The sequence below is a fragment of the Rana temporaria genome, chromosome 9, assembly GCF_905171775.1.
Source record: "Rana temporaria chromosome 9, aRanTem1.1, whole genome shotgun sequence".
NCBI lineage: Eukaryota > Metazoa > Chordata > Amphibia > Anura > Ranidae > Rana > Rana temporaria.
The window spans coordinates 12,712,663-12,724,558 of record NC_053497.1 but is presented as its reverse complement, the minus strand read 5'-3'; the positions used below and the strand labels follow the sequence as shown (position 1 = coordinate 12,724,558).

Genomic DNA, 11,896 nt, shown 5'->3' with positions numbered 1-11,896 from the left:
CCCCCCACCCCCCCCCCCCCCCCCCCCCCCATGTACACAAGCATCACAGTCTCCCCCCCCCCCCATGAACACAAGCATCACAGTCTCCCCCCCCCATGTACACAAGCATCACAGTCTCCCCCCCCCATGTACACAAGCATCACAGTCTCCCCCCCATGTACACAAGCATCACAGTCTCCCCCCCCATGTACACAAGCATCACAGTCTCCCCCCCCCCCCATGTACACAAGCATCACAGTCTCCCCCCCCCCCCATGTACACAAGCATCACAGGCTCCCCCCCTCCCCATGTACACAAGCATCACAGGCTCCCCCCCTCCCCATGTACACAAGCATCACAGGCTCCCCCCCTCCCCATGTACACAAGCATCACAGGCTCCCCCCCCCCCATGTACACAAGCATCACAGGCTCCCCCCCCTCCCCATGTACACAAGCATCACAGGCTCCCCCCCCTCCCCATGTACACAAGCATCACAGGCTCCCCCCCTCCCCATGTACACAAGCATCACAGGCTCCCCCCCTCCCCATGTACACAAGCATCACAGGCTCCCCCCCCCATGTACACAAGCATCACAGGCTCCCCCCCCCCCCCATGTACACAAGCATCACAGGCTCCCCCCCTCCCCATGTATGTTGCATCGGAGCTCAATTTTGAGGAGAAAATGTGAACCAAGGCAAAGGCTGTGACACTTATGTACATGGGTCTTTTTTTTTTTCATTTTTAGAAATTTGGAAAGATTTCAAAACAAAACGTCTTTCACGTTGTCATTATGGGGTATTGTTTGTAGAATTGTGACCCCCCCCCCCCGCTAGTGGCCAAGAAAGGGTTAAAACTACCGCAAAGCGCCTCTGCAGAGGCACTTTGCTGGTGGTATAGCCGCTTTTCCCCATTCATTTCAATGGGTGGGAGCGGTACCCAAACCGCTTCTACATGGCTCCAAAGATGCCGCTAGCAGGACTTTTTTTTACCATCCTGCCAGCGCACCGCTCCAGTGTGAAAGCCCTCGAGCCCTTCACACTGGCGAGACAGTAGCCGCTGTTTCAGGGCGTTTTGCAGGCGCTATTTTTAGCGTTATGGCGCCTGCAAAGCTCCCCAGTGTGAAAGGGGTCTTAACGCGACTTTTAAAATTAGCTTGAAGACGCACGATTTCAAAGCTGCAGGTGAGTGTGGTTTCAGGTGCAACTTGGCTGACATCTGTGCGACTTCATGCACCGCAAAAGTCAGAGTCGCACCGACTTGAACATTTCCTTTGCCTACAAATCGGGTCCGACTTGTCGTGCAATGTGGAACTGTCAAATCGCCCGGTAAGTCGCACCAGTGTGAACGAGGGGCTAAATCAACTGCATTTATTTTCGTATATAGGCTCCATTCCCACGTCGCAGGCAGAATCGCCAAAACCGCATCGGCAATCGCTGGACAACGCAGGTTTGGGTGCCGTTGGGTGTCAAAATTGGTTGTTTTTCAATTTCATCACTGTAAGTAATAATAAAAAAAAAAAAAAATTATTTAAAATTTAAATAAATAAATAAAATAAATAGAGACTGAAGCGACTTGAATTCCTGTGAACTTGAAGGACCTGAAGCCCTAAATCTCTTTTCCGGCAGTGAAAAAAAAAAAAAAAAAACATTTTACGGCATTTTTTTTTATAGAAATCCGGTTCTTTCCTATGTGGCTACTTGACATTTACGCGCCGCAATTTAACATGTTTTTAAAGGGAAACTATAAGAGTCCATTCACACCTAGTCACGTGCATTACCGCGAGCGCACATAGGTGTCAATTGGCCCCCAAAATGCTGTTACAGTTTTATTTTCTCCAACGCAGCCACTTTAAGGCTTCAGGCATTAATTGGTAACGTATCTATTAGCATTAACCGAGAGACGCTCATGTGAGCTCCGTCCAAGTGTGTGGATTGGATAAACAATGAGCAGCTCCAAGGGGCACATTCCAAATGGAGCCGAACGTGCAGAGCATTCTTCTGAGCCGATCCAGCTGGTATATATAAATTATTTAGCGAAACATTTGAGGATACCCGACTATCACACCTACATCACAAGTATGAGGACCTTCTCCAAGTGATTGGGATCAGATAGTCCCAGTAAAGGGTACAGTTAATGTTATATGGTACAAAGACATTTTAGATAAGGTTGTCCTACCTTGTGACACCAGTTTGGCCCCCCATTTGGTTCCACGGTGACTGTGCCCAAAGCCAACGCCATAAAGACACGATTTTGGTCAGTTTGTGGAGGACCTTGAGTGGCCTTCACAGAGCCCTGACCGCAACCCTACTGAACATCTCCAGGATGAAGTCTTTTCATTCATCGCTGCGTACCCAACCTCAACCCTACTTAAAAAAAACTTTTGTGAGCGGGTCTTCCTACTGAACACAACCGTACGGAACACCTTTGGGTTCAGGTCTTCTCATTCAACATCAGGACCTGACCTCAACCGTGCTGAACGCCATTAGGATCAGGTCTTCCCACCCAACATCAGTACCTGAGCTCAACCCTACTAAACACCTTTGAGATCAGGTCTTCTCCTCCAATATCAATATCTGACCTCAACCGTAGTGAATACCTTTGGGATCAGGTTGTCTCAACCCTACGGATCACCTTTAGTATCAGGTCTTCCCACCCAACATCAGTACCTGGCCTTAACCCTACTAAACACCTTTAGGTTTAGGTTTTCTCATCTAATATCAATATCTGACCTCAACCCTACTGATCACCTTTGGGATCAGGTTGTCTCAACATCAGGACCTGACCTTAACACTACTGATCACCTTTAGTATCAGGTCTTCCCACCCAACATCAGTACCTGGCCTCAACCCTACTAAACACCTTTAGGATCAAGTCTTCTCATTCAATATCTGACCTCAACCCTACTGATCACCTTTAGGATCAGGTCTTCTCATCCAACATCAGTACCTGACCTCAACTGTAGTGAATACCTTTGGGATCAGGTCGGCTCAACATCAGGACCTGAACTCAACTCTACTGATCACCTTTGAAATGAGGTCTTCAAACACAACATCAGGACCTGACCCCACAAACACTCTTTTGGCTGAATAGGAACAGATTCTCAAACACATTCCAAGTGTGGAAAGTCTTCACAGAAGATTGGAGGATGTTACAGCCACAAGGAAGAGGAGGTAGGGGGAAAACACATATTGATGCCCATTAGTGTTAGAAGGGGGATGTTCAACAAAATATAGGACAGACAGCGCATAGGAGCGACTAATCGCATAATGCTCAGAAAAGGTAATGAAAAACAAAACCTGTATACATACCATTTTTCCCCCCCCACCAAGGTTCTTGGCTGGTTTAGTTGAGTCAGGGGTCCTTTCTCTTTCTCTGGCAGCTTCAGAAGCGCCAGGGGTCCTCCTCCTCCAGCAGTGGCCAAACCTTCCTCGTGCAATGAGCAGCAATGTGCCGCAAACCCAAACCAGCGTCATAACGCACCCCCAGGGTCTGGTCTATTGCAGCCTGGGCTCACAGAAAGTGGATTGAATGAGGCTTATGCCTCGTACATGCGATCAAAACTTCCGATGGAAAAAGTATGACAGAATATTTTTTTTTTATCGCGTATTCCGACCGTGTGTATGCCCCATCGAACTTTTTCCGCTGGAAATTCCGACGGAGTTAGAAAGAGAACATGTTCTCTTTTTTCCCCCCCAGATGGAAAAAAAATTCTATCGGAAATTCTGTTTGTCTGTATGGAACTCCGGCGTTTTTGATGGTCAGAATTTGGTGTGTCCGTGTGTATGCAAGACAGCTTAAACTTAAAGCGGGGGTTCACCCTAAAAAAAAAATTCTAACATTGCATGGAGCCGACCTATGAGACCGACAGTATACTTTTTCTAACATTGCATGGAGCCGACCTATGAGACCGACAGTATGCTGTTTTTTTTTTTTTTTCGTACATACCATTTTAGGGTTATTTTAACCCCCGGCTTCCCCGCGGGAGTGGGCGTTCCTAATCACAGGCTGCGATTGACGCGCTTCCGACCGGCGCATACTGCGCGTCACGAGTTGCCGAAAGAAGCCGAACGTCGCTGCGCAGGCGCCGTATAGAGCCGCACCGACGTTTGGCTTATTTCGGGAACTCGTGACGCGCAGTATGCGCCGGTCGGAAGCACGTCAATCACAGCCTGCGATTAGGAACGCCCACTCCCGCGGGGAAGCCGGGGTGAAAATAGCCCTAAAATGGTATGTACGGGGAAAAAAAAAAAACAACAGCATACTGTCGGTCTCATAGGTCGGCTCCATGCAATGTTAGACATTTTTTTTTAGGGTGAACCCCCGCTTTAATTCCGTCGGAAAAACCATAATTTATTCAGACGGAAACTCAGATCGTGTGTACGGGGCATTAGAAGACCAAGGACATTCCATGGGAGGACAGTTCTGGGTTTAACGCGAGTTCTGCATATGCTGCAATTTTTATTTTTAACATGCAGGGCGCGATTTCAGAAAACAAATCAGAGAAATCTGGAGCTTTCCTTGAATTCCTGACCTGTGGACACAGCAGGAAAGGAAATATCTCTAAAAGTGGAGGAAATCCTCCCTCAGATAATGGTCACCAGAGCAGGAGGATTCCCCTCTATTCTGTTGACAAGAATTTTGTATTTCCTATCACCTTCGGTCCCGGAGACAATGATCACAATGGTCAATAGAAAGGGGGAGGGTCAGAAAACAGCCAGAAAAACCTGACCGGGGTTCCAACTAATAATCCAAAAAAGTTCCAGCTTTAGATACACAAAAAAAAAAAAGGGGGGGGGGGGTGGTCGTATTTGGTTTAAAGTGAGACTGTAAGGCCCCGTACACACGGACGGACTGTCCGCTGCCGGATTTCTGTCTGATGGTTGTACACACCATCAAACAGAAATCCGCGTGGACACGATACGCGGTGCCGCGGCGACGTGCGCGGCTCGGAAAGGTCAATGCTTCCACGCATGCGTCGAATCACTTCGACGCATGCGAGGGCTTTCGGCCGAGCGGACATGTACGGTGAGTCTGTACAGACGACCGAACATGTCCGACGGACAGGCTTCCAGCGGACATGTTTCTTAGCATGCTAAGAAACATTTGTCCGCTGGAAACCTGTCCGATCGGCCGTACACACAACCGAACATGTCCGCTGAAACTGGTCCGCGGACCAGTTTCAGCGGACATGTTCGGTCGTGTGTACGGGGCCTAATGCTGCGTACACAAGATCGGATTTTCTGTCGGAAAAACCTTGGATGTTTTTTCAGACGGAATTCCGCTCAAGCTTGGCTTGCATACACACGGTTAGAGGTCGACCGATATATCGGCAGGTCGATATATTGGCAGGCCGATATATCGGCTGATATTTGGCCGTTTTGGAGAAATCGGCCAGAGAAAAACCCATATCGGCCAACCTCTACACACGGTCACACAAAAATTCTCTGAACTTTCGTCTGTCAAGAACGCGGTGATGTACAACACAACGACGAGCCGAGAAAATGAAGTTCAACGCTTCCGAGAATGCTCCGAATTGTTTCTGAGCATGCGTCGGACTTTTGCGCGTCGGAATTGCTACAGGGACGATTGGATTTTTCCGATAGGAATTTTTTCCGTTAGGAAAATTTGAGAAACGGCTCTCAATCTTTTGCTGGCGGAAATTTCGACAGCAAAAGTCCGATGGAGCGTACACGCGGTCGGAATTTCCATTCAAAAGCTCACATCGGACTTTTGCTGGTGGAATATCCGATCATCTGTACCGGGCATTAGGAGACCAACTTCCTACCGCCAACAAAGTCTATTGATGAGAGGAGAACCATTGCCGATATTAATCAGCTACGTGATGGAACTGCAGAATCACGGGAATTCAGTTACTCAACCGCACTACTTCAAAGCGGAGATTCCACTAAATATATATATATATATCATATATAAAAAGCCGGCAGCTACAAATACTGCAGCTGCTGACTTTTAATATAAGGACATTTACCTGTCCAGGGCGCCGGCAATGTCGGCAGCCGAAGCCGGTCTGTCGCTCGAGGAACGGCTGCTGCCGCCATCTTCGGTACGGGAATCAGGAAGTGAAGCCTTGCGGTTTCACTTCCTGGTTCCCTGCTGCGCGAGTCGCACTGTGCGTCCTCACTGGTCCCTGCTGTCTTCTGGGACCTGTGTGTCAGTTCTCGATCGCCTACGAAAAAAAACTCTTCTATAGGAAAGAATTGTGCCCGACGGACAGCGTCCGGTTTTAATGGACCAATCCATCAAATGCCCATACGGGGGTGGGGGTAAATAAGTACCAGCACTTTAGGGGCTTGGTGTTACTTGGTCATCAGTTCTTGATCATCTACGAAAAGCCTTTTCCATTTCACGGCCAATAGGAAAGCATTGTGCTGATAGACAGCATCTGGTTTTAATGGACCAATCAATTGACTGGACACTGGTGGGAGAGGTTTAAAGAGGTACCATCACCTGTAGCTCTTGGTCACCTATGAAAAACATTGTCTATAGAATAGAAGAACAGCATCCGGTTTTAATGGACCAATCCATTGACTATACACCGGGGGGGGGGGGGGGGGTAAAGACGTACCATCACATGTATTAGACTCTATTGGACATTAGAGGCTTGGCGTTACGTGGGCGCCAGCTCTTGATCGCCTATGAAAAACCTCTTCAATACGAAAAGAATTGCGCCCAGTTTTAATGGACCAATCCATCACCTGTATACCAGGGGGGGGGGTAGGCGGATGAAGAAGTACCATTACCTGTATTAAACTATTGCACATCGGGGGGACTTGGCATTACTTGGGTGCCAAGGCAGCTTGAATGGGCCAATCCATTGACTGCACACACGGGGGGGGGGGGGGGGGGTAGAGAAGTACCATCACCTGTATTAGGTTCTATTGCACATCTGAGGGGGACTTGGCATTACTTGGGTGCCACGACAACTTGAATGGGCCAATCCATTGATTGCACACACTAGGGGGGGGGGGGTAAAGAAGTACCATCACATGTATTAGGCTCTATTGCACATCAGAGGCTTGGCGTTACTTGGGCGCCAGCTCTTGATCGCCTATGAAAAACCTCTTCAATACGAAAGAACTGTGCCCAGTTTTAATGGACCAATCCATCACCTGTATACCTGGGGGGGGGGGGGGGTTAGGCGGATGACCTGTATTAAACTATTGCACATTGGGGGGACTTGGCATTACTTGGGTGCCAAGACAGCTTTAATGGGCCAATCCATTGACTGCCCACACGGGGGGGGGGGGGAAAGAAGCACCATCACCTGTATTAGGCTCTAGTGAACATCAGAGGCTTGGTGTTACTTGATCATCAGTTCTTGATCACCTACGAAAAGCCTTTTCTATTTCACGGCCAATAGGAAAGAATTGTGCCGATAGACAGCATCCGGTTTTAATGGACCAATCCATTGACTGGACACCGGTGGGAGGGGTTTAAAGATGTACCATCACCTGTAGCTCTTGGTCACCTATGAAAAACCTCTTCTATAAAAAAGATGAAGAAGAAGATCCGTTTTTAATGGACCAATCCATTGACTATACACCGGGGGGGGGGATAAAGAAGTACCGTCACCTCTATTGAACATCAGAGGCTTGGCGTTACTTGAGCACCAGTTCTCGATCACCTATGGAAAAACCTCTTCAATACGAAAAGAATTGCGCCCAGTTTTAATGGACCAATCCATCACCTGTATACCTGGGGGGAGGGTAGGTGGATGAAGAAGTACCATCACCTGTATTAAACTATTGCACATTAGGGGGACTTGGCATTACTTGGGTGCCAATCCATTGACTGCACACACGGGGGGGGGGGGGCTAAAGAAGTACCATCACCTGTATTAGGTTCTATTGAACATCAGAGGCTTGGCATTACTTGATCATCAGTTCTTGGTCACCTATGAAAAACCTTGTCTATAGAAAAGAGCAGCATCCGGTTTCAGTGGACCAATCCATTGACTATACACCGGGGGGGGGGGGGGCTAAAGAAGTACCATCACCTGTATTAGGTTCTATTGAACATCAGAGGCTTGGCATTACTTGAGCACCAGTTCTTGATCACCTATGAAAAACCTCTTCAATATGAAAGAATTGCAGATGGACCAAACCATCAACTGTAAACCCGCGGGGGTGAAGAAGTACCATCACCTGTATTTAACCCTAGTTAAGAAGTACCATCACCTGTATTTAACCCTAGTTAAGAAGTACCATCACCTGTATTAGGTTCTATTGAACATCAGAGGCTTGGCGTTACTTGATTATCAGTTCTTGGTCACCTATGAAAAACCTCTTCTATAGAAAAGAGCAGCATCCGGTTTTAATGGACCAATCCATTGACTATACGCCGGGGGGGGGGGGGGGGAATAAACAAGTACCGTCACCTGTATTTAGCTCTGTTGAACATCAGAGGCTTGGCGTTACTTGAGCACCAGATCTTGATCACCTATGGAAAAACCTCTTCACTATGAAAGAATGGCAGATGGACCAAACCATCAACTATAAACCCGCAGGGGTGAAGAAGTACCATCACCTGTATTAGGTTCTATTGCACATCGGAGGGGGACTTGTCATTACTTGGGTGCCAAGACAGCTTGAATGGGCCAATCCATTGACTGCACACATGGGGCAGCTATAAACTGTATACCCCCGGGGGTGAAGAAGTACCATCACCTGTATTTAACCCTATTGGCACATCAGGGACTTGTCATTACTTAGGCACCAAGACAGCATCTGGTTTGGGCCAATCCATCAACTGCACACCTGGGGGGGGGGGGGGGGGGAAAGAAGTAGCATCACCTGTATTGGGATCTATTGCACTTCGGGGGGCTTGCTGTTACTTGGGCGCCAGCTCTTGCTCACCTATATAAAACCTCTTCTATTTCACAGCCAAAAGGAAAGAATTGCGCTGATAGACGGCATAACGACACGCAGCAACATGGAACCAATCAGTAAACAGGAACTAAAAACCGCAGAAATCTCTTAGGACGGGCTCACACGTTCCCAGCGCACTCCCATTGACCTCTATTAGAACTTGCGTTTTTGTGCATCTTTGATTGCAAGAAGTGGTGAGTTCTAATAGAGGCCAATGGGAGCGCACCAAAAAAAAAAAAAAAAACGCGTAAAACACGCTTAACTAAAAAAAAAATAACAATCTGCAGCTTATTAAAATAATCCCCGGTGACCCCGCCGCATTCCAGCACTTCCTGTGACAGGGTGACAACGCTCCAAGGCAATTGGGCGACGGGCAGAGCGTTGTCACCCTGTCACAGGGGGGGCTTCCTATGGGGACACAGGATTGGTCACCATCAGAAAAGGAGTTTCAGCAAAGAGGTTGCAGGAGATCAGCAGCGACAAAGGAATTGCATTGGAAACAAAAAGTAAGTTATACTATAAAATGGGAGGAGTCGTGCATTAGCCCCCGCCCCCTTACCTTGGAGATGATGAGGGGCTCCCCGTGCTCCAGCCCCCCTTTCAGGGTGAATCCCCAGGGGGCCCCCCCTTGGAGCTGCACATGGATGCACTGGGAAGCGCCGCTGGGATCCATGTCTGCCCCTCCTCCATCCACAGCTCAGGCACGGGCGGGTGTTGGGTCAGCTGGGAGCCGGCTGCAGCTCCATACCGGACAGAACGGACAGATCCCGGGAGCTCCGCACCGAGCGAACAGTCCTTACACACTGACACGGGAGGAGGGGGGGAGTAAGGAGGCGGGGCCGACCGCTGGAGGGGGGCGGAGAGTCTACAAACTAAACGGGGACCACAGGGCGGGGCGGAGAGTCCTACAACCTATAGGGTGACGGAGGAGGGTGGACAAGGCGGGGCCGTCCGTGGAGGGGGGCGGAGAGTCCTACAAACTACACGCTGACTGGGAAGGAATGGGAAGGCGGGGTTGTCCGAAGAGGAGGCGGAGAGTCTTACACACTACACACACATTGACGGTGCGGAGATGAGGGACACACAGAAAAGGTGCCGCCCCATAAGGGGCGGGTCTAACGAACCATTCATAAGGGAGAAAAGTTTACTCAGAAGCCATGTCCGTTTGTCCTTACACATAATAAGCTATTCCCGTCTGTCCACCAAAACAAACTATGTCCATCTGTTCTTCATCATGAGAAGCCATGTCCGTCTGTCCTCCATAGTAAACTATGTCCGTCTGTCCTTCTCCATGATAAACTATGTCCGTCTGTCCTTCTCCATAATAAACTATGTCCGTCTGTCCTTCTCCATAATAAACTATGTCCGTCTGTCCTTCTCCATGATAAACTATGTTCGTCTGTCCTACCTCATAAAAAGCCATGTCTGTCTGTTCATCCCCATAACAAACCATGTCCCTCTGTCCTTCCTCATAAGAAGCTATGTCCGTCTGTCCTTCCTCATAAGAAGTCATGTCCGTCTGTCCTTCCTCATAAGAAGCCATGTCCGTCTGTCCTACCTCATAAGAAGCCATGTCTGTCTGTCCTACCTCATAAGAAGCCATGTCTGTCTGTCCTACCTCATAAGAAGCCATGTCCGTCTGTCCTACCTCATAAGAAGCCATGTCCGTCTGTCCTACCTCATAAGAAGCCATGTCTGTCTGTCCTACCTCATAAGAAGCCATGTCCGTCTGTCCTACCTCATAAGAAGCCAATGTCCATCTGTCCTACCTCATAAGAAGCCATGTCTGTCTGTCCTTCCTCATAATAAACTATGTCTGTCTGTCCTTCTCCATGATAAACTATGTTCGTCTGTCCTTCCTCATAAGAAACCATGTCCGTCTGTCCTTCCTCATAAGAAGCCATGTCCATCTGTCCTACCTCATAAGGAGCCATGTCCATCTGTCCTTCCTCATAAGAAACCATGTCCGTCTGTCCTACCTCATAAGAAGCCATGTCCGTCTGTCCTACCTCATAAGAAGCCATGTCTGTCTGTCCTACCTCATAAGAAGCCATGTCCGTCTGTCCTACCTCATAAGAAGCCAATGTCCATCTGTCCTACCTCATAAGAAGCCATGTCTGTCTGTCCTTCCTCATAATAAACTATGTCTGTCTGTCCTTCTCCATGATAAACTATGTTCGTCTGTCCTTCCTCATAAGAAACCATGTCCGTCTGTCCTTCCTCATAAGAAGCCATGTCCATCTGTCCTACCTCATAAGGAGCCATGTCCATCTGTCCTACCTCATAAGAAACCATGTCCGTCTGTCCTACCTCATAAGAAGTCATGTCCGTCTGTCCTTCCTCATAAGAAGCCATGTCCGTCTGTCCTACCTCATAAGAAGCCACGTCCGTCTGTCCTACCTCATAAGAAGCCATGTCCGTCTGTCCTACCTCATAAGAAGTCATGTCAGTCTGTCCTTCCTCATAAGAAGCCATGTCCATCTGTCCTTCTCCATAACAAACCATGTCCCTCTGTACTACCTCATAAGAAGCCATGTCCGTCTGTCCTACTTTTATGTCCGCCTTTTCTACTCCATAATGAATGAATGAATGAATGAAAACTTATATAGCGCAGCACATGCGAATTTAATCGCCTCTGGGCACTTGTTGTTCCTGTCTCCTTTGGTATCAAAAGAGATGAGTCTTGATCTTTCTCCTGAATGCTAAGTGATTCTCCTCCAACCGAATGCTGGTTGGTAAAGCGTTCCATAGTCTAGGCCCTTGGACCGCGAATCTCCTTTCTCCTTTGGACTTGTATCTGGCTTTGGGTATCTGGAGGAAATTTTGATTGGTGGAACGCAGAACGCGATTGGGTTTATGAGCTTTTATTTTTTCGCATAGATAATGGGGAGCATTCCCATAGATACATCTATGCGTTAGACAGAGTGCTTTAAAAGTGATCATAAGAAACTGTATCCATGCCCCTCTGTCTTACCACATACAAAACCATGTCCTTCTGCCCTACTTTACAAAGATCCATGTCCCTCTA

The 11,896-nt window shown here is 48.3% G+C and overlaps 1 protein-coding gene across 1 annotated transcript in view; it reads right to left on the bottom strand.

Moving 5' to 3' along the window:
* The window catches only part of SHROOM4 (shroom family member 4), a 68,390-nt gene extending 58,696 nt beyond the window's left edge, over nucleotides 1–9,694 (bottom strand). The window contains 1 exon segment of the mRNA XM_040322807.1: nucleotides 9,428–9,694. Within this exon segment, the coding sequence (XP_040178741.1) occupies nucleotides 9,428–9,541 (114 nt within the window). The 5' untranslated portion in view covers nucleotides 9,542–9,694.
* Nucleotides 9,695–11,896: the final 2,202 nt, after the last annotated feature.